The following is a 22,232-nucleotide window of genomic DNA, read 5'->3' on the forward strand; positions in this document are numbered from 1 at the left end:
GTTGCACACAAGGAAGCTGCATTTACAAGAACTAATCTTAAAAACCTGTTTCCTGGTTTCTCACGTAGCACTGAGTCTTTTGTCACTTGAAATTTCTCATCAATTCATACATAATCTTCTTTCATGTGTGTCTTGCTTACTGAGAATTGATAGAGACAGTTCTCCTTACTCAGGAGCCGAGGTATTAAAAATAGTCAAAAAGCTATTTTTAATACCTCGATCTACACAAAATATTAAACTCTAACTATTATATAAGACATCGCAGCAAGCCACAACAAATCACTCATAGTTTGCCATTTGTCTAATGTTACAGGATTTTAAAATGATTATTAATTAATTTATGGCACATTCATCCCAGAAGGTCTGATGAATTGTTTGGTTTTCCTTCTCTAGCGCCTTACTTCATATCTTTGTTCATTCAGACCACATATTCAGTGTTTGCATTTTATGTGAGTATTTCCTTAATGTGATGCTTGACTGAATTTCAGAAGGAAGAACTTTATTTTGTAAGCTAGCAATGAAATGTTTTACAAACTGAGGCAAAGGTGCATATTGAGTACATGTGAGGAAATAAAATGTTGTTGTTATTGACTATTTTGCCCAAAGGTAATTATGTTGTTAAAAGAATTTCATTCCAGTCTGATTGAAATTTAATTTCCATCAGCATTTCTTTGGGCTTTGCAACTTTTAATTGCAATTATTTAATGCTCTGAATGTTTACGTCAGCCTCAAAAAATGTTTGCAATGTCCTTGATTGAAGTTTCCTTCCTGGAAATTTGTTGCTGCTTTAGTGTTTTGGCATCAGCAAAAAGAAACTAATGGATTGATAACTAAAAAGACAGCCCTGTAACCTCAGCCACACCCTGTGTGAGCTATCTATAAAGATGGAGCAGCCGAACACCTGCTGCATCCAGCAAACACCTGGTACAACAGGTAAGCCTCCTCATATCATCTCCCTGCATGCTGAATCCTCTACGTAGGGAAATCCCAGATATCTGATTCCCTTTATGTGGATGTTGTCTGCTCAGCATTTTCATTGGGAGAAAAGTTAACATCCAGATGAACAGAATCAGCTGTTGGGTTGCCCGTATCCCACTTATTTGCCTTTCTATTCCAGCAGTTACATTCATTGAAGTTCTTTTTAAACAGTGCTGTTCAGATTGTGACTGTAGGTTAACTGCAGAGGACCAACATCATGACTCCAGCCTTTTTCTTCTCCGTCTGCCTGTCAATGACAGCTGTTTGTCTGGTAAGCTTGACTCTTCCAGCAAAGGCATTAAATGTTGTTCAACACTGCCGGCTGTTCTGTGAAAGTAATTCTAACCGTGTCTGCTTAACAGACATGGCTGCTTGTTATGAGCGTTTAAGCGTGACACAGTTGAAGTTTTTTCACATAATAGTTTTTGTTTGCCAACAATAACATTTGTCAGTGTGATTTCAAATGTGATTAAGAGTAAGTTGAAAATGTCTTGTTTTTTATTGCAGAGGGCTGCTGTCATTAGAAATATAACTGGTGCGTTCAGTGATGAAATACTTCCAACATATTGAGGTGTTTTTAATATAAGAGCTTAAAGTTAATCTGCTGGTTGCCTCTTGTATCCACAGATGAGTCTCTGGGTGCCCCAGCGATCATTGAAAAAGTCAATGCTAACTCAAGTAAGTGAAGATTTACAAAATAAAACTCTTTTTTGTTAACATATAAATTCTGGATGAAAATGAAAGATCCCTGAGAACTGACATGTTAACATACAGTAAACTCCCAACAGACACAATGATCAATCAGCCTTTTGGTCATTTACTGGCTTGTCTTAGTCAGCTGTTTTATTTGTGTTATTATCAAACATTGTAATTGTGCGATCAATAAAGTAAATGCTGTAAGCATTTACCTCTTTGTTTTGACATAACTGAGCAAATGGCAGCCCAAGTATCGAGCATTTAACCACTCTCTGTTTGTTGTTCTGCAGCAAAAGTGTTGGTTCATGGTGACATTGTGCCCACTGCTACCAGGAATGCTGTTCCATGCACAGCCACTGGCTGCAAGTGGCCTAAAACGGGACGCTTTGTCTATGTACCTGTCTCCATTGGCACTGAATACAGTAAGCAGTACAAACTTTAACCATTAAACACAGACTTTATGAAAAGGAGAGATGGATAAAAATAGTTAAATAAAACCCATTATTATATAAATATATATAATATATATTTCAAGTGGTTTCCAAAAATACTGCTTTGTTAACTATGCTGTTTTATTGTGGGATTAACTAAAAAGCATTTAAACTGAAAAGTCATATTTGTATAAGTATGCTGAATTGATATCATACACAGATGCACACAATTTTCAAATTATGTTTTCATTTAATGTCACTTTCTCAATTTTTCTATTTCAAGACAGACAGACAGACAGATAGATAGATAGATAGATAGATAGATAGATAGATAGATAGATAGATAGATAGATAGATAGATAGATAGATAGATAGATAGATAGATAGATAGATTTTGGCGGCCCTGTCATTCCGATGGGAACTCAGAGATCCTCGAAGCAGCACAGATTGTAAATACTGTTTATGCTGCCAAGTTGAAATGGCTGAAACATATTGAAGATCCTGAATACTGAAGAAGCTCCTCATCAGACTCATATTTGAATCTGCAGGCAGCCAAGAGCGCAACGTCATCATCAATGCCCTAGTCACCTTCCACGCTTCCACCTGCATCCGGTTTGTCTGGCGTACAAGCGACAGAGATTTCCTTCACTTCTTCTCTGGACAAGGGTGAGAATGCACTTGCTGTACTTAGACTGTACTTGTATTTATATGGCAGGACAGGACTGATACACCCACACCCTCTAAACCCTTCAAAAATGCAATTCTGAAAATGATTGCATTACAAATATTCTGTATGTGTCATCAAAACAGGTTCTTGAAGGACCATTCTGCATTGACCTTGTACTGTAAAATGTCCAGTTTTATTTTTGTTTGCTACTAGATGAAATGTATACTGTTGCATAGGAGTGTAAAGAGCATTTTATTCATCTGCTCTTAATTATTTCACATACTATTTGGTCCACTAGTTCCAAAACTAGAGACTGGCACCTTGTAAGGCGAGAAGATGAATCTGGTGGGTTATTAGATGATTAAGGGACGACAGATGTTTAAAAAGCTTCTGAGATTGATTGACCGCTATCTGTTTATTTACTTTAGTTGATAATGGATATGTGTGTTTTTTATTTTAAAATATTATTTAAGATATTAAAGTACAAAAGCTAAAGTGTGGTTCGAGCAGTGTCTATAGAGCCACAGTGTCAAAGTCGGTCACATGATTACTGTCATTGCTTTTCTTGGTACTTTAGCCTTAGCATGACTAGCTGAAGGAGGAGGATGCACAGTGCTAGGCTATAGAACAGTCCATCTATTTTTTAAGTGATGTCATTGTGTCTATCAGGTGTTATTCATACCTGGGCCGTCAGAATGGAGGACAGCTAGTCTCCCTGCAGAGAAATGGTTGCTTGTTTCAGTCGACGGTGCAACATGAGGTTCTTCATGCTCTGGGCTTCCACCACGAGCAGGTCCGCTCTGACAGAGATCTGCATGTGAGGATCCTTACCGGGAACATCATCACAGGTCAGCTGAACTACCCAAAACGTTGGTTACAGTTAACTTAGTACACAATGGGACATCCTCCTGTTTCACAGCAGTGTACATATTACAAGTAATCTGTGCTTTTCCAAACTCAGCACATAAAACACTGCAGTTCAAGCGAGCACTGCATAGAAGATTTTGTTTGTATTTCTTTAGTCCCAAGACTATCAAACAAATGACCACAGAAGAGATTAGCTAGCATTTCGATCTATACATCGTCAAAGAGCTGAGACTGAAGACGGATTTTGAAGTGGAAGCATATAAAAACATGTAATATTTTCTGGAAATCTCTGTTTAGGACAAGAGCACAACTTTGTGAAAGTGCAGACCAACAATTTGGGGACTCCCTATGACTTCAACTCTGTCATGCACTATGGCAGGTGAGTTGCTGTGTGAGATGGACTTTGTAAGGTTCTATATTTCCTTACATGTTTTGCATTTTCTGCAAGAAAATGTAATCCAGACTAACAAAAACATGCACACACTCAGTGGGGAATGGATTTTTAATGTTAAATACTTTATGGGCCCATTTTCTCCTCTGTTTTCCTAATATAACCGCGTATGTGTGTTTGTGTGCTGTTGTTTGTTCTTTTAGACTCGCCTTCTCCAAGAATGGGCAGCCAACCATTGTTGCCAGGTCCAATCCTAATCTTAATTTTGGAAATGCTTTCCAAATGAGTGCCAATGACATCGCCCGTGTAAACAGGCTTTATGGATGCTGTGAGTATTAAGACACACCCACAAAAAAGAAATTTGCTATCTTTTTGTTCGAAGCAAGTACTGATCGGAGTTGATTTTTTTTCCTAACCAGAAATTCAGCAAGAACCTTCAACTTTGCATCCAGACTCTTCAGATGCCCAAACACCAGCATTACACCAAGGGATTGGATCCACTATACTTAAAAATGATAAAAGAAACATAAAATGTGCTGCAAATATCACATTTAGAGAGTTGAAGTTCTGGGTCTTTGTTTTACGAGCTAAACGGCAGGCTTATATACCAGAGGGTGATGGTGTTAACTCGCTTTCTGTTGAGGTTTTCTCCCCTTTTGTTAGACTATAAACTATCATTAATGGATTTCTCAATCTGTGCAGTTTGATAATTAACTTTGTAACTGTAAATGATGCAGACATAGAACCAAACCTTGCGACTGCGACATGTCTCAAAACTTTTTGTTTGGCAAAACAGCAAAGTGAAAAAATATGTGAACAAAACAAAAAGTCAAGTCTTTCATGGAATGATCATGACTGTTGTCCTATACATGACCAACATGTATCAACAAGATATAGTGTGTAGATATAGTCCAGTGTCACAAGTGTAAGAAGAAGAATCTTTCTTCTGATATTTTAAAAATTGATTTTTCTGACAATGTCTTCTAATTTTTCTTGCTTTTGTTTTTCGAGGGGTTTTATCTTTGGTTTGTTGTCTCTTTCTGTAAGAAGTGCTATCAAATAAAATTCCATATTTCAAGCAACAGGGGGCAGTATTGTTTCATTATTATATTTTAAGTTATTTTAGAAATATGTGTTTTGCTTAAAGTTGGACAGAATGTTACAGGTGCCTTTTTTAATGTGCAACAAATGTAACAAATGCACAAATACTACTACATAAATACATGTTCTGCATTTAAAATCCTACCAAACATCAGAAAACTGAAACCAGAGAGTGGATCATGTCTCTCAAGATTAGAGTGCTACTTCTTCTTGTGTAGGGTGGAGTCAGTTCAGTGCAAGTGTTTAGATTGAGAAGATTAAAACCCCCACAGACTTGAATATTCCCACCACCATCATGATGCATCACATAGTAATCTGATCAGCCATTTAGTTTCTGCTGATGTGTTTCTTCATAACTGTTGTTAAAAACTGTTATGAAACCTCAGTCATGCACACGCCTGAACAATGATCCGGCATTTGTTGCTGTAATTGTTTGTACTATCATGCTGCCTGTCTGACTAAATAACTATAGACGGAGCAAGCTGTCAAGCATGTTCAAAGGTGATGTTTAAGGAGCTGCTGGCTGCCAGCTTAGCTTTTCTCCCTGTTTGCTGGTCTGATGATAAGTGAGGTAGGGTTGGGCCATATCATACAGTTCACGGTAATACCGGTATAATGTTGGGCAACGATAAGAAAATGAAATATCGTGATAGAATATGGGTCGGAGCATTTCGACTATCGTAGGCGGAGCCTCGCGGAGTGATACGTACTGTGCTTCAACATAATGTTACCGTATTGTATGTGTATGACCTCTTTTTAAGTTTAGTGGATATTATACATGGTTATGCTGAGGATATGTCGGCCAGTTTCCACTGGAAATGCCTTTTGGTTAAACTGTCAGCGAGGAATTTGCACTGTTACGTTTATATATAACTTTAAGCACATAAAAAAGCTGCTTGTTTAAGTGAAAATACATTGATGGGGTTTTTTGCACTAATAAAGTTGTGGAGTTGTAAAGTATTTTGTCTAGTGTCATTTATATCGTCGGTTATATCGTTATTGCAAATTTTCAAATGTATATCGTGCTAAATATTTTTGGCCCTGCTCTAGTGAGAGGCATGGTTTCATCTGGCCTGATGGTTTGACCATAACAAAGGTTTAGACATTGAGGACACTTGGGGAACAAAAAGAATGAGCAGTGATAAATCTTGGAACAACGTTCAGCCGCAGTCTAAAAACATATTGCCAGAGCTTTGGTTCTCCAAGTTGCTTTGTGACCTACCTTCACTATGGTTCCTTCATTACATGCCATGTGTGACTCATGTCATATCCATTGTTAGAGATGCCAATCTGTTTTGTGTTGGGGTGTTATATCTGCTCTCAGTTCTAGTGCTCTCTGCTAGTGTGACAGAGGCTTCCCTCTATGAGAGCGAGGACACAAAGAGCTGGTTGCTTTCCTAAACACCTTAGTCCTGTCTAGATACATGCGTAATGCTCCAACAGGACAACGTGAATTAAGCCAACACTGGCTCTTATCAGCAAATGGCTTTGGATCAAAAGCTTCCATGCTTCCAATGCAGCTCACTCAGTTTTGAGTGACAGAGTCTTTAAGTCAATACACTAAGGTCTCAAAAGGCACCTCTGAGAGCCCCTTATAACCTGTGGGAAAATCCCAGGAGGAATCAGCAGGCTAAGAGAAGGCCTCAGTGTGCAAGTCCCTTTCATTAACCTACTAATAAGAGAATGCTGGCAAGTTGGTGGGATGGCAGTCATGTCTTGTTTGATGGTAAATGGTAAATGGACTGGTTCTTATATAGTGTTTTTCTACTCTTCTGAGAACTCAAGCGCTTTATACAACAAAAAAACAAACTAAAAACCAGCAAAACAATGACTTACATATAAAAAATCACAAAGAAAGAACAATACAGTTTCCACATCTGAACCAAAGAGTAAAACAGTGAAATGTGGATTATTTTTTTTTTTGTGTGTCCCGTTTGGATCTTTAGCCATCAGAATTGTTGTCTTAAGGCCAAGAAAGATGCCAAGCGGATTTATTTTACCAAGTGGATCATAATGGCCTTGCCATATTGGTCCATTTCATTGACCTTTATTATAATTATGAATTTATTTTATTTTCAGTTGCTACAAACGGGACAGACATGACTGGGGGATAGGACAGGGAGAAAGAATGAAATGTGGATTATTAAATATTAGGTCTCTCTCCTCCAAGTCTCTGTTAGCTCATGACTTAATGATTGATCAACAAATTAATTTACTCTGCCTTATAGAAAAAAAGGCCCTCAGATCAGAAGTACCTGACTCCGTGGTATAATTCTCAAACACGTACCCTAAAGCAGATGACTCGTAAGCTGGAGAGGAAATGGCGTGTCACAAATCTAGAGGATCATCATTTAGCCTGGAGAAATAGTTTGCTGCTTTATAAGAAAGCCCTCCGCAAAGCCAGAACATCTTACTATTCATCACTGATTGAAGAAAATAAGAACAACCCCAGGTTTCTCTTCACCTCTGTAGCCAGGCTGACAAACAGTCAGAGCTCTGTTGAGCCAACCATCCCTTTAACGTTAACTAGTAATGACTTCATGAGCTTCTTCACAAATAAAATTTTTATCATTAGAGAAAAAATTACAAATAATCATCCCACAGATGTAATATTATCTACAGCTACTCTTAGTACCATTGATGTTAAGTTAGACTCTTTTTCTCCAATTGATCTTTCTGAGTTAACTTCAATAATTACTTCCTCCAAACCATCAACGTGTCTTTTAGACCCCATTCCTACAAAACTGCTCAAAGAAGTCCTGCCATTAATTAATTCTTCGATCTTAAATATGATCAACCTATCTCTAATGATCGGCTATGTACCACAGGCCTTCAAGCTGGCTGTAGTTAAACCTTTACTCAAAAAGCATCTCTAGACCCAGCAGTCTTAGCTAATTATAGGCCAATCTCCAACCTTCCTTTCATATCAAAAATCCTTGAAAGAGTAGTTGTCAAACAGCTAACAGATCATCTGCAGAGGAATGGTTTATTTGAAGAGTTTCAGTCAGGTTTCAGAGCTCATCACAGCACAGAAACAGCTTTAGTGAAGGTTACAAATGATCTTCTTATGGCCTCTGACAGTGGACTCATCTCTGTGCTTGTCCTGCTAGACCTCAGTGCAGCGTTCGATACTGTCGACCATAATATCCTATTAGAGCGATTAGAACATGCTGTAGGTATTACAGGTACTGCGCTGCAGTGGTTTGTATCATATCTACCGTATTTTCACGACCATAAGGCGCACTGTGCTAAAAGGCGCAGTCTCAGTTATGTGTGCCCTTACTGTATTTAACACACACATAAGGCGCACTGGATCATAGGGCGCATACAAGTACCGTATGCGTATTTAAAAATAAAGCGGGAGCAAACCTGAATTCGGTACCTTACTCACATTTTTATTACCAGTAATCGTCATCATCAACAACACACAAGCATACAAGTGTGCATATTTAAAAATAAAGCAGGAGCAAAACAAAGTTTGGTACTCACATTTTTATCATCAATCAAACCCATCGAAGTCCTCATCCTCTGTGTCTGAATTGAACAGCTGCGCTAAATCTCCATCAAACATGCCAGGTTCACTTTCTTCACCGTCAGAGTCACTTTTCGTGCCATGCGGCTCCTCGGAAACGATGCCGGCTTTTGCGAAAGCTCGAACAACAGTGCCAGCAGACATGTTAGCCCAAGCATCTACAATCCATTGGCAAATTGTGGCGTAACTCGCCCGGCGCTGCCTTCCACTCTTAGTGAAACTGTGGTCTCCACCGGTCATCCATCGCTCCCACGCCGCTCGCAGCCTTACTTTGAACGGGCGGTTCACACCGATGTCCAGCGGTTGGAGTTCCTTTGTCAGGCCTCCTCCCGGAATGACAGCAAGCTCACAGTTCATTTGCTTCACAAGTTTTTTCACATCGGCTGTGAGATGGGCACGCATAGAGTCACAGATCAACAGCGATGGTGATGCGTGGAAAAAACCACCTGGTCTCCTTACATACACCTCCCTCAGCCAGTCTTTCATCATTTCTTCATCCATCCAGCCCTTTTCGTTTGCCTTAATGATGATTCCTGCTGGAAACTTCTCTTTAGGCAAAGTCTTTCGCTTAAAAATCACCATAGGCGGCAGTTTCTGTCCATTAGCATGGCAGCCAAGCACAACAGTAAAAGAAGACTTTTCGTGCCCCGTTGTGCGTATCGCTACCGTGCTGGTCCCCTTCTTCTCCACAGTGTGACTCACCGGGATGTCAAAAGTGAGCGGGACCTCGTCCATGTTTGTGATGTGGCTGGGCTGGATGTTTTTGTCGCCGATGTGTTTGCTGCAGTAGGAGAAGATGGCCAGCTTTTCCTTATAATCTGCTGGAAGTTGCTGCGCTACCGTAGTCCTGGTCCGGATGGAAAAATGGCACCGTTTCATAAAACGAAAGCACCAAGACGGACCTCCTTGGAAATGTTCAATGTTCATCTCTTCAGCTAGTGAAACTGCTTTTAGCCGAATGGTGACCGTCGAAACGCTTCTCCCGCTCGCTCTTTGCTCGATGATCCACCGCTCGAGTCTTTCCTCCAACTCGAGCCACCTCGCCTTATGTCCGCGGAAACTCAGCTGCGTTTTCTTGACCTGCCGGAGCTTGTTTTCCAGCTTCCTCCATTTGCGAACCATCGATTCGTTAATCTTAAATTCTCTCGCCGCTGCTCGATTTCCATGTTCCTCCGCGTAGCTGATGGCCTTCAGTTTAAACTGTGCTTCGTAAGCGTGTCTCTTTGCCATTTTCAGGGTTGTTAAAACAACGATGTCCTGCATAATGCACATACCTGTTCTTTTATACAGGTATGTGCGATTGTCCCGGTATATACGATCAACGCCCACACTTCACCCTTTAACGATCTCATGGTGTTCTCTACTACGTCCTCCTTACAACACATAGGGCGCACCGCGCTATAGGGCGCGCCGCACTTTTTGAAGAAAATCTAAGACTTTTAAGTGCGCCTTATGGTCGTGAAAATACGGTATCTAATAGACTCCAATTTGTGCATGTAAATGGAGAGTCCTCTTCACACACTGAGGTTAATTATGGAGTTCCATAGGGTTCAGTGCTAGGACCAATTCTGTTTACACTATACATGCTTCCCTTAGGCAGCATCATTAGAAGACATAGCATACATTTACACTGCTATGCTGATGACACCCAGCTCTATCTGTCCATGAAGCCAGATAACACACACCAATGAGTTAAACTGCAGGAATGTCTTAAAGACATAAAGACCTGGATGGCCGCTAACTTTCTGCTTCTTAATTCAGATCAAACTGAGGTTATTGTACTCGGCCCTGAAAATCTTAGAAATATGGTATCTAACCAGATTCTTACTCTGGATGGCATTACCTTGGCCTCCAGTAACACTGTGAGGAACCTTGGAGTCATTTTTGACCAGGATATGTCCTTCAAAGCACATATTAAACAAATATGTAAGACTGCTTTCTTCCATTTGTGCAACATCTCTAAAGTTAGAAATATCCTGTCTCAGAGTGACGCTGAAAAACTAGTTCATGCATTTATTACTTCCAGGCTGGACGACTGTAATTCATTATTATCAGGATGTCCAAAAAACTCACTGAAAAGCCTTCAGCTAATCCAAAATGCTGCAGCAAGAGTCCTGACAGGGACTAGAAAGAGAGAGCAGATTTCTCCTGTTTTGGCTTCCCTTCATTGGCTTCCTGTTAAGTCCAGAATTCAAAATCCTGCTCCTCACATACAAGGTCTTAAATAATCAGGCCCCATCTTATCTTAATGACCTTGTAGTACCATATCACCCTATTAGAGCACTTCGCTCTCGCTCTGCAGGCCTACTTGTTGTTCCTAGAGTATTTAAAAGTAGAATGGGAGGCAGAGCCTTCAGTTTTCAGGCCCCTCTTCTGTGGAACCAGCTTCCAGTTTGGATTCAGGAGACAGACACTATCTCTACTTTCAAGATTAGGCTTCAAACTTTCCTTTTTGCTAAAGCATATAGTTAGGGCTGGACCAGGTGACCCTGAATCCTCCCGTAGTTATGCTGCAATAGACATAGGCTGCCGGGGATTCCCATGATGCATTGAGTTTTTCCTTTCCAGTCACCTTTCTCACTCACTATGTGTTAACAGACCTCTCTGCATTGAATCATATCTGTTATTAATCTCTGTCTCTCTTCCACAGCATGTCTTTATCCTGTCTTCCTTCTCTCACCCCAATCGGTCGCAGCAGATGGCCCCGCCCCTCCCTGAGCCTGGTTCTGCTAGAGGTTTCTTCCTGTTAAAAGGGAGTTTTTCCTTCCCACTGTTGCCAAAGTGCTTGCTCATAGGGGGTCATATGATTGCTGGGTTTTTCTCTGTATCTATGAAGCGCCTTGAGGGGACTTTTGTTGTGATTTGGTGCTATATAAATAAAATTGAATTGAATTTCATCTGAAAATGTTGAATTTTAGTAAAAACAATGCTCTGTAGTTTGATGCTGTCGTTACAGACAAAGTGGATGTTTAAAGCATTTGAAATGCTGTAAGTCTCCTTATCAGCTGGAAATATTAAAGCCATAAAATGACATAAAATGGATAAAAACGGATAAAAACTATTGAACAACATCAATGTTGAGCTTGTTCCAAAATTTGAATGTACATGTGTTGAAGGTGCTGCTCTTGTTGAATTGTTAAACATATTTTTCTTTCATCTGTAGAGCAACAAAACAAAAGTTTCATTTTCTTCAGCTTGAATATCGGCAGGTTCAGCAGGTCCTGAGGAAACTGTTTTCAGGATGTTGTATCCTATCCAAAAGCTTTTTGCAATTTTATATTGAGAAACATTATCCTTAACATATTTGACCGCATAAAGTATCATGGCCGTCACACTGTCATTTATATTTTTTTTAATAACTCGTGTCTTAAGTCATCCCATCATACAGGAAATAAAAAAGCCTGTGGTTCACTTTTACATCACAAAATGTTAGAAATATAAACCGTTCATAACAACCTGATAGGCTGGGAGTTTAAAATGCAAACCAATGGATGCAGAAGACGATAATGTCACAGAGCACACGGTGCCTATTATTGTGTAGACATTTAGAAATAAGAAGTCACATCTGTGGCTAAACCATTGTACACCACAACTTTAAAAATCTATAGTGTGTGAGGCTGTGTAGGTAAACGGGGACTTGCCGTTCTTGAACCTGCTGTTGTGTTGATTTTTGAGTGTTTGAACCCAGCGTGTGTCAAACCATCTGTTGGGGTTGTGGATTTGACACCTCAGCATCGTGAAAGTGGGGAAACATGTTTCTGGCTGAGCGTAAGATTTCTGCTTACAACTTGTAATCTCAGTTCTAAATTAAATTCAAAATGTTCTTTGTAAGTGTGGCTAATGTGTACTTTGACTTCTAAGGCGCACACACACACACACACACAAGAACAACAACACAGAGAAGAAGAAGAGGGGGTAGTTTTACTACGCATCATAAAAAACGCAATCATTCATCTTCCAGCTGTATCTTTGTGTTCTGACTTCAGAGTCCTTGTTACTGAGCCGTACTTTGGGGGTCAGACTGTTGTGATACTGGGAGGAAAGGGTGAGGTGTGAGAGTTTAAACCATTACACACAAAACTTCAAAGACCTAAAGAGTGTGTGAGACTGCTAGCTGTGTCATTCAGCAATAAACCTATCTACAATGTATTAGTGTAACCCCCCTCAGTCTCTATGTCCGGTGCTGTATGAGTAAAACTCAGGACTCGAGATGGGTAGAGCTCAGGTGTGGTTTATTCCCCTTTTGTGGGTTTCTGCAATAACATGGGACATGAGTAACCATGGGTTTCCAGCAACAGGATTCCACCCAACACAGCAAAAGCTTCATTGCTACTAACGGATAAGCTAATGATCGTATAGTGGAACTCTCAGTTTTCTCAAAATAAATAAAAAACAAATATTGATTGAAAAATAAAATGGCAACAAAATGTATCACGGAAAATAAAATAAAAACATTACTGCATTGTGGTTTAGGTAACGAAAGAGAAATTAATTCACTTAAATGCACATTCATGTGAATATAAATAAACTTCCAGACCAAAGCCAAAATTTCCTTTCATGTACAATAGTAAATGGAACAATGCTGCCATCTACTGGGCAAAACTTAATAAGCAGTATTACAGAATTAGCCTGCAGCTCAACCAAATACATGTTTCAAATACACATACCTGCAATAACATGGGACATGAATAACCATGGGTTTCCAGCAACAGGATCCCGCCCAACTATCAAGAGAAGTTTCAAATTATTAGACTCGACAGTCTCCTCTAGCTGTTAGCCGCTAGCTCAGCGTGTCCATTTTTCCTACCGTCTAACCCATTAATTGCAAAACAAGGTCATAAGACTGAAATCTACTCTGATGCTACTGTATGGGCAGTTCATGCTGTTAATGCACTGTCATGTTAACTTCAATGAGGATTTTCAAATATGTTTTAAACTCATATTCAGTCAGGGCGGACTGAGGAAGAACTTACCACAGCAAAAGCTTCATTGCTACTAACGGATAAGCTTAGGGAAAGCCCGTTTACCAGTAGCAGACTTCCGCTGCGGATTTTCAAAATAAAAGTTTCTAAATAAACCCATGGTTGAGATCCCAAGGTTGACAGGAATTTAACAACAACAAAACCATATTCATTCTTTTACATCGTTACATTAGTAAAGAGCAACTTGGACTTCTGTCCCAATAAGCAACGGTTTAACAAATTTCACTGCAAACTATAAAAGGAATCTGGATTTAAATAGAACATAGTAGTGTTGGATTAAGTGCAGGAAGCACTAGTATAAGGTGGAACAAATCTCCTTCAACATTCACAATGACCAAAGTGAGGACTACAGGCGTTTCTCTCAGTCAGCTGATTGTGTTCAGGGTAAATGCAGCTAAACACACTGAGACTGCTCTGTGATGTTCGTGAGCTGTGGCCTTTGTCGAACTCAAGTTCAAGTTCAAGTTCAACTTTATTGTCACTTCAACCATATACAGTTTAAAAATACACAGTGAGGCGAAACAACGTTCCTCCAGGAACCAAGGTGCTACAAGACAAGTTAGTGCAAAAAAAATAATAATATATAATATATCTAGTAATAATATTGTGCAAAAGAGCATTTACAGGTTGGTGTGTGCGATGGTTTGGTGGTGTAGGTCAGTGTGTTTGCGCTTTGTGTTGGTTAGTCAGTCCAGTCTCAATGTTTTGAGGTATTTGAGTTAAGCTGAGTGATAATGTTAGTGTATGTGTGTGTGTGTGTGTGTTTATCAGTCAGTCCCTTTTTGCTGAGGAGACGGATGGCTTGTGGAAAAAAGCTGTTGCACAGTCTGGATGTGCGTGCCCGAATGCTTCGGTACCTTTTTCCAGATGGCAGGAGTGTAAAGAGTGTGTGAGAGGGGTGTGTCCGATCAGCCACAATGCTGGTGGCTTTGCGAATGCAGCGTGTGGTGTAGATGTCCTCAATAGAGGGTAGAGAGACCCCGATGATCTTCTCTGCTGTTCCCACTATCCGCTGTAGGGTCTTGCAGTCTGATATGGCACAGCTCCCAAACCAGACAGTGATGCAGCCGCTCAGGATGCTCCCGATAGTTCCTCTATAGAAGGTGGTCAGGATCGGTGGTGGAAGCCGGGCCTTTCTCAGTCTTCTCAGAAAGAAGAGACGCTGTTGGGCTTTCTTGTGCAGGGAGCTGGTGTTGAGGGACCAGCCGAGGTCCTTCTCCAGGTGGACGCCCAGGAATTTGGTGCTGTCAACGATCTCCACAGAGGAGCCGTTGATGCTCAGCGGTGAGTGGTCGCCTCGTGTCCTCCTAAAGTCAACAACCATCTCTTTTGTCTTGTCAACATTCAGAGACAGGTTGTTGTCCTTACACCAGTCCGTTAGTCTCTGCACTTCCTCTCTGTACGCTGACTCGTCGTTCTTGCTAATGAGACCCACCACGGTCGTGTCATCAGCGAATTTCAGTAATCCTAACCCCAGCTGAAACCTAAAGCCTAACCCAACGTCACATCTCCTTTCTAAATTTACTCCCCAAGTCGGGTTGAGTCCTCCCCAAGCAGGGTTGAGAGTGTAGTATTAAAGCCAAGTCGGCATTGTAGTAGCCCAAAATTCGGAAGAGAAAGAGGACAGATGTAGACCAAAAGGAAGGGTAAAGGGCAGAGGTCAAGAGAAGGGAAGAAAAGGATGATGAAAAAGGAAAAGTCAAAGGGGAAAGAGGAGAAGACTGGAAAGGAAGAAAGAAAGAAAAAAGGAAAAATGAGAGCCAAAAAGTCTGGCAGAATTGGAAAAAAGCAAACAGCTAAAAAAAGATATTACAAGAAAGCCAAAGAAAGCCAAGGAGGCGGGATCAGAGGGGAGAGTATAAATAGGAGCCTCAAACCCAGTGCTCTTCAGTATGCCCTCGCCTGAGGAAGAAGAAACAACTTCGAAACGTCGCGACAAGGGCATACTCATTTAATTTTTTCAATTTTACGTTAGTTTGTTGTTTTAGTTTGTTATTTTGGGGGATTTTATTTCATGTTTTGATTCATGTTTTATTGATTTTCCTTAAAAACTCAAATCAGAGATACATCAAAACTAAATGAAAAAACCACACAGAAAACAAATTGGGATGGAAAATACTTTATTGGAAACGAACCAAAGTAACGGACACGGACAATGAGAACCTGTAAAAAACAAATACTTACCTTTTGAAATTTAAAACAAAAACCGTACTTACCTGAAAAGAAAAAACCTGTAAAAGAAATACTTACCTTGAAAATAAAAAACAATTATGGAGGTAGAGGGATGTGAGGCTGTGGACCATCGGGGTTGATGGCCCGTGCACGCCCTGTTCCTCCTTCGGGAGGGACAGGTTCTTTTTCTTCAACCCTAACCAGCCAGTGCCTCGCTCCGGTTGGTCTTTGGGTCTCACTCCTAGTTAAAGCTCAATCTAGCATCTATGCCCTACCCCAGTCATTTAACCTAACCCTAACCAATTTGTTTATCTCAAATTACCCAACCTAAATTTGGATTTTGGCCCTATTGTATATACCCCCTGATCTAATCTGGCCCTAAATAACCTGAAATTTGGATACTTTAATTCTACTTCTTTCCTGGAAATTAAATCTTAAACCTTACCCCAGTACTGGATCTGAAGCCCGAGTAATCCTAACCCCAGCTGAAACCTAAAGCCTAACCCAACGTCACATCTCCTTTCTAAATTTACTCCCCAAGTCGGGTTGAGTCCTCCCCAAGCAGGGTTGAGAGTGTAGTATTAAAGCCAAGTCGGCATTGTAGTAGCCCAAAATTCGGAAGAGAAAGAGGACAGATGTAGACCAAAAGGAAGGGTAAAGGGCAGAGGTCAAGAGAAGGGAAGAAAAGGATGATGAAAAAGGAAAAGTCAAAGGGGAAAGAGGAGAAGACTGGAAAGGAAGAAAGAAAGAAAAAAGGAAAAATGAGAGCCAAAAAGTCTGGCAGAATTGGAAAAAAGCAAACAGCTAAAAAAAGATATTACAAGAAAGCCAAAGAAAGCCAAGGAGGCGGGATCAGAGGGGAGAGTATAAATAGGAGCCTCAAACCCAGTGCTCTTCAGTATGCCCTCGCCTGAGGAAGAAGAAACAACTTCGAAACGTCGCGACAAGGGCATACTCATTTAATTTTTTCAATTTTACGTTAGTTTGTTGTTTTAGTTTGTTATTTTGGGGGATTTTATTTCATGTTTTGATTCATGTTTTATTGATTTTCCTTAAAAACTCAAATCAGAGATACATCAAAACTAAATGAAAAAACCACACAGAAAACAAATTGGGATGGAAAATACTTTATTGGAAACGAACCAAAGTAACGGACACGGACAATGAGAACCTGTAAAAAACAAATACTTACCTTTTGAAATTTAAAACAAAAACCGTACTTACCTGAAAAGAAAAAACCTGTAAAAGAAATACTTACCTTGAAAATAAAAAACAATTATGGAGGTAGAGGGATGTGAGGCTGTGGACCATCGGGGTTGATGGCCCGTGCACGCCCTGTTCCTCCTTCGGGAGGGACAGGTTCTTTTTCTTCAACCCTAACCCCCTAACCCTAACCCTAACCCTGAAACGGTCTAGCCTCCATTGCGCTGCCCAGGTTGCCTAGCAACCATGATACTAACAGCTAAAAACGTTTCATAAAGCTTTGTTTGACAGAAATGAAGGAGAAAATCTTTTGTTCATTTGTTTGTTTGTTTCTACATGAGCTTTGATCATTCTCTGTAAGATGAAGCTCAGCTATTGAACGGCATATATTTTAAAGTAAAGGCTTTAAAACCAAGTTAGTACAAACGTCGCTAATGTCACATAACTTTCCCGACATGTGGCCAACAGTAATGTTTTAATGTTCTTCGTTATTGAACATTTGCACATAAGTGACATAATATTCAGTACTTACTTAAAGTTTACTCTTCGGGCGCCCCTCAGCCGCAGTTTTTTTCGGCAAAATTATCCACACCCACTGCCGCGCTATGCATTCTGGGATATGTTGGGCCACGAAGTCTACACTGCCACATCCTTAAAATTCAGGGAAATGAAGGACGCATTTGAGGGCCGCATTTCGAGCAGCCTTTGAATTGGGACAGCCTTTGTCGCGTCGCTGTGATGTAATCGGCCTTAAAATACGGCCTTTAAGGCTGCAGACCCTGAATTGGGATACAGCCAGAGACTAAATACACATGAGGGATGATCAGGGGAAGTGGCCACACATGGGAGCACAGCTGACACACATGAACCTAAAGACAGGACAGGAGAAGTGAAACTAAATACACTGGCATTGAATACAGACTTTCAAAGTAAAACAGGAAACATGGAGACCTGAACTAACCATAACCACGCAGACATGATTCATGACAGGTAGACGCACGAACCAGGGAGACTGAGTACAGGGGGAGATGACATAAACAACTAAGAAGCAAAGGACTAAACAGCAATCTAGAAATTAACTAGATGAATTAAACCCTTATGAAAAGGACACTGAGGGAACAGTTTACCCTGCCCGGGATAGGGTTACCGGGGCCCCGCCCTGGAGCCAGGCCCGGGGAGGGTGCCCGAGGGCGAGCGTCTGGTGGCCGGGCCTTAGTCCATGGGGCCCGGCCGGGCACAGCCCGAAGAGGAGACATGGGCCCATCCTCCCGCAGGCCCACCACCCGCAGGAGGCGCCATAGGGGTCGGGTGCATTGTGTGCCGGGTGGCGGCCAGGAGCGGAGGCCCTGGAGGACTGACCCCCGGCTGCCAAGACTAGCAATAGGGACATGGAATGTCACCTCTCTGGTGGGGAAGGAGCCTGAGTTAGTGCGTGAGGTTGAGAGGTACCGGCTAGATATAGTCGCGCTCACCTCTGCACATGGCTTGGGCTCTGGAACCAGTCTCCTGGAGAGGGGCTGGACTCTGTCTCAGTCTGGAGTTGCCCCTGGTGAGAGGCGGCGGGCTGGGGTGGGTATCCTAATATCCCCTCGGCTTGCTGCCGGTACGTTGGGGTTTTTCCCGGTGGACGAGAGGGTTTGTTCCCTGCGCCTTAGGGTCGGGGAACGGGTCCTGACTGTCATCTGCGCTTATGCGCCGAGTGGCAGTTCAGAGTACCCAGCCTTCTTAGAGTCCCTGGGGGGGGGGGGGGGTGCTGGAGGGTGCTCCACCTGGAGACTCTGTTGTCCTGCTGGGAGACTTCAATGCTCACGTGGGTAACGACAGCGAGACCTGGAGGGGCGTGATTGGGAGGAACGGCCTCCCTGATCTGAACCCGAGCGGTGCTCTGTTAATGGACTTCTGTGCTAATCACAGTTTGGCCATAACGAACACCCTGTTCGAACATAAGAGTGTCCATAAGTGCACGTGGCACCAGGACGCTCTAGGCCGTAGGTCGATGATCGATTTTGTAATCGTATCAGCAGATCTGCGACCATATGTTCTGGACACTCGGGTAAAGAGAGGGGCTGAGCTGTCAACTGATCACCACCTGGTGGTGAGTTGGATCAGGTGGCGGGGGAAGACGCTGGACAGACCTGGTGCACCTAAACGCGTAGTGAGGGTGTGCTGGGAACGTCTAGCAGAGGCCCCAGTCCGCGACATCTTCAACGCACACCTCCAGCAGAGCTTCAACAGCATTCCGAGGGAGACTGGGGACATTGAGTCCGAATGGACCATGTTCAGCGTCTCCATTGCCGAAGCTGCTGCATTGAGCTGCGGCCGCAAGGTGGTTGGTGCCTGCCGTGGTGGTAATCCCCGAACCAAATGGTGGACACCAGAGGTGAAGGGAGCCACCAGGCTGAAGAAGGAGTCCTATCGGGCTTGGTTAGCCTGTGGGACTCCGGAGGCAGCCGACAGGTATCGACAGGCCAAGCGGAATGCGGCTCGGGCAGTGGCTGAAGCAAAAACTCGGGTGTGGGAGGAGTTCGGAGAGGCCATGGAAAAAGACTTTCGGACTGCCTCGAAGAGATTCTGGCAAACCGTCAGACGTCTCATGAGGGGAAAGCGGTGCTCTACCTGCACTGTGTATAGTGCTGGCGGAGCGCTGCTGACGTCGACTGAGAAAATTGTCAGGCGGTGGAAGGAATACTTCGAGGACCTCCTTAATCCCACTGACACGTCTTCCGAGGAGGAAGCAGAATCTGGGGATGAGGGGAATGACCCGCCAATTTCCGGGGGCGAGGTCACTGAGGCAGTTAAACAACTCCTTGGTGGCAGAGCCCCTGGTGTTGATGAGGTCCGCCCCGAGTTCCTGAAGGCTCTGGACGTTGTAGGGCTGTCCTGGTTGACACGCCTCTGCAATGTTGCGTGGAGATCAGGGGCAGTACCTGTGGACTGGCAGACCGGGGTGGTGGTCCCCATCTTTAAGAAAGGGGACCGGAGGGTGTGTTCCAACTACAGGGGGATCACACTCCTCAGCCTCCCTGGGAAAGTCTATGCCAGGGTGCTGGAAAGGAGAGTTCGTCCGTTAGTCGAACCTCGGATACAGGAGGAACAATGCGGTTTTCGTCCTGGTTGCGGAACACTAGACCAGCTCTTTATCCTCTCCAGGATACTTGAGGGTGCATGGGAGTTTGCCCAACCAGTCTACATGTGTTTTGTGGACTTGGAGAAGGCATTCGACCGTGTCCCTCGGGGTGTTCTGTGGGAGGTGTTGCGGGAATATGGGGTGTCTGGCCCATTGCTACGGGCCATTCGATCCCTATACAACCGTTGCAAGAGCTTGGTTTGCATTGCCGGCAATAAGTCGGACTCGTTCCCGGTGGGTGATGGGCTCTGCCAGGGCTGCCCTTTGTCTCCGGTTCTGTTCATAATTTTTATGGACAGGATTTCTAGGCGCAGCCAAGTGGCGGAGGGCTTTCGCTTTGGTGGCCTCAGAATCTCATCTCTGATTTTTGCAGATGATGTGGTTCTGTTGGCTTCATCGGGTGAGGGCCTCCAGCTCGCACTGGAACGGTTCGCAGCCGAGTGTGAAGCAGCGGGAATGAGGATCAGCACCTCCAAATCTGAGGCCATGGTTCTCAGCCGGAAAAGGGTGGAGTGCCCACTCCGGGTCGGGGATGAGTTCCTGCCCCAAGTGGAGGAGTTCAAGTATCTCGGGGTCTTGTTCGCGAGTGATGGGAGAAGGGAGCCGGAGATCGACAGACGGATTGGGGCTGCAGCTGCAGTAATGCAGACGCTGCACCGGTCCGTCGTGGTGAAGAGGGAGCTGAGTGTAAAAGCAAAGCTCTCAATTTACCGGTCGATCTACGTCCCTACCCTCACCTATGGCCACGAGCTGTGGGTAGTGACCGAAAGAACGAGATCGCGGATACAAGCGGCAGAAATGAGCTTCCTCCGAAGGGTGGCTTGCCTCTCCCTTAGAGATAGGGTGAGAAGTTCGGCCATCCGGGAGGGGCTCAGAGTAGAGCATCTGCTGCTCCACATCGAAAGGAGCCAGCTGAGGTGGTTCGGGCATCTGACAAGGATGCCCCCTGGGCGCCTCCTGGGCGAGGTGTTCCAGGCATGTCCCACCGGGAGGAGGCCCCGGGGCAGACCCAGGACACGCTGGAGAGATTATATCTCTCGGCTGGCCTGGGAACGCCTTGGTATTCCCCCGGATAAGCTGGAGGAGGTGGCTGGGGAGAGGGAGGTCTGGGCCTCTTTGCTTAGGCTGCTGCCCCCGCGACCCGGCCCCGGACAAAGCGGTTGAAGATGGATGGATTAAACTAGGGCACAAATGGATACCAAAGATATATAAAAAACTCAAACACTGGGTCACACGACCCAGCACCATGACAATTATGTAGTTTGTTGTGTGAAATCCCAGAAATACACCTTAGACAAAGTGAATCTGTGAACTAAGGTGTAGGTCTGTTAGGTTATGTTGTGCTGATCCTCGGGTTGGGGGATTTGTGTTCATACTGGAGTGCAAAATTAAAACCAATTAAAACCAACCAAACAGCGAGAGCATACATTGATGTGACACCACAGCCATGCTATCATTCAAACACTGATAACAGCATAAATCGAATTAAATCGGGACTTGATGAGACCTGAGTATCACTAGAAATATTATAAACAGTCATCTCCGTACCACAGCTTGCTATCAGTAAACACCGACAGCATTCATTGATAGCATAGCACATCCAAGTTAGCAGCAGAGATGGGCAGTAATGCGTAACGCGTTATTACCGTTACTTTCCCGTAGGAACGCTGCGTTACTGCGTTATTAAAACTGTGATTTTTTTTGCGAGAATGTCTCATGACAGTGACGTAAGCGAGTGCGCCGTTGGTGACAACAGCTGTGTGCAGATCAACAATGGATCACATATCGAGTGCAGAGAGAGTATGAGCGTGCAGCGTTTAAAGCGTGGAAGTACTGACCTTACTTTGAGTTTGATTCCATAAAAAGTGACAAAAACATTAGTGTCCATCGTGCGTGGGAAGAAAACGTCTTTTTACAGGGAAAAAAACCCCTAAACAAGCACCGAGTAGCTACGACGTAATGGGAAACTCACCGAGAAACTCGCGGATTCTTCCACTGACCGCGGCACACCTGCACCAGGGTAACCCTCCGCCTACCGCAGTCCTGCTTTAAAGGTGAAAATAGAGCAACAGGACCGCTGAGTCT

The 22,232-nt window shown here is 43.2% G+C and overlaps 1 protein-coding gene across 1 annotated transcript; it reads left to right on the forward strand.

Annotated features, from left to right (window-relative positions):
• Positions 1-869: 869 nt before the first annotated feature.
• Positions 870-5,114, forward strand: LOC146679434 (hatching enzyme 1.2-like). The gene is made up of 10 exons (XM_085450215.1): positions 870-933; positions 1,150-1,249; positions 1,486-1,513; positions 1,606-1,656; positions 1,965-2,096; positions 2,654-2,771; positions 3,442-3,620; positions 3,937-4,018; positions 4,234-4,358; positions 4,450-5,114. Coding segments are annotated over exons 2-10 (771 nt in total). The 5' UTR covers positions 870-933; positions 1,150-1,195; the 3' UTR covers positions 4,452-5,114.
• The last annotated feature ends 17,118 nt before the right edge of the window (positions 5,115-22,232 follow it).

The sequence above is a fragment of the Copadichromis virginalis genome, unplaced genomic scaffold (assembly GCF_057382275.1).
Source record: "Copadichromis virginalis isolate Kocher_CV1m ecotype Utaka unplaced genomic scaffold, C_Virginalis_male_GT1.1 unmapped_scaffold_1, whole genome shotgun sequence".
Lineage (NCBI taxonomy): Eukaryota > Metazoa > Chordata > Actinopteri > Cichliformes > Cichlidae > Copadichromis > Copadichromis virginalis.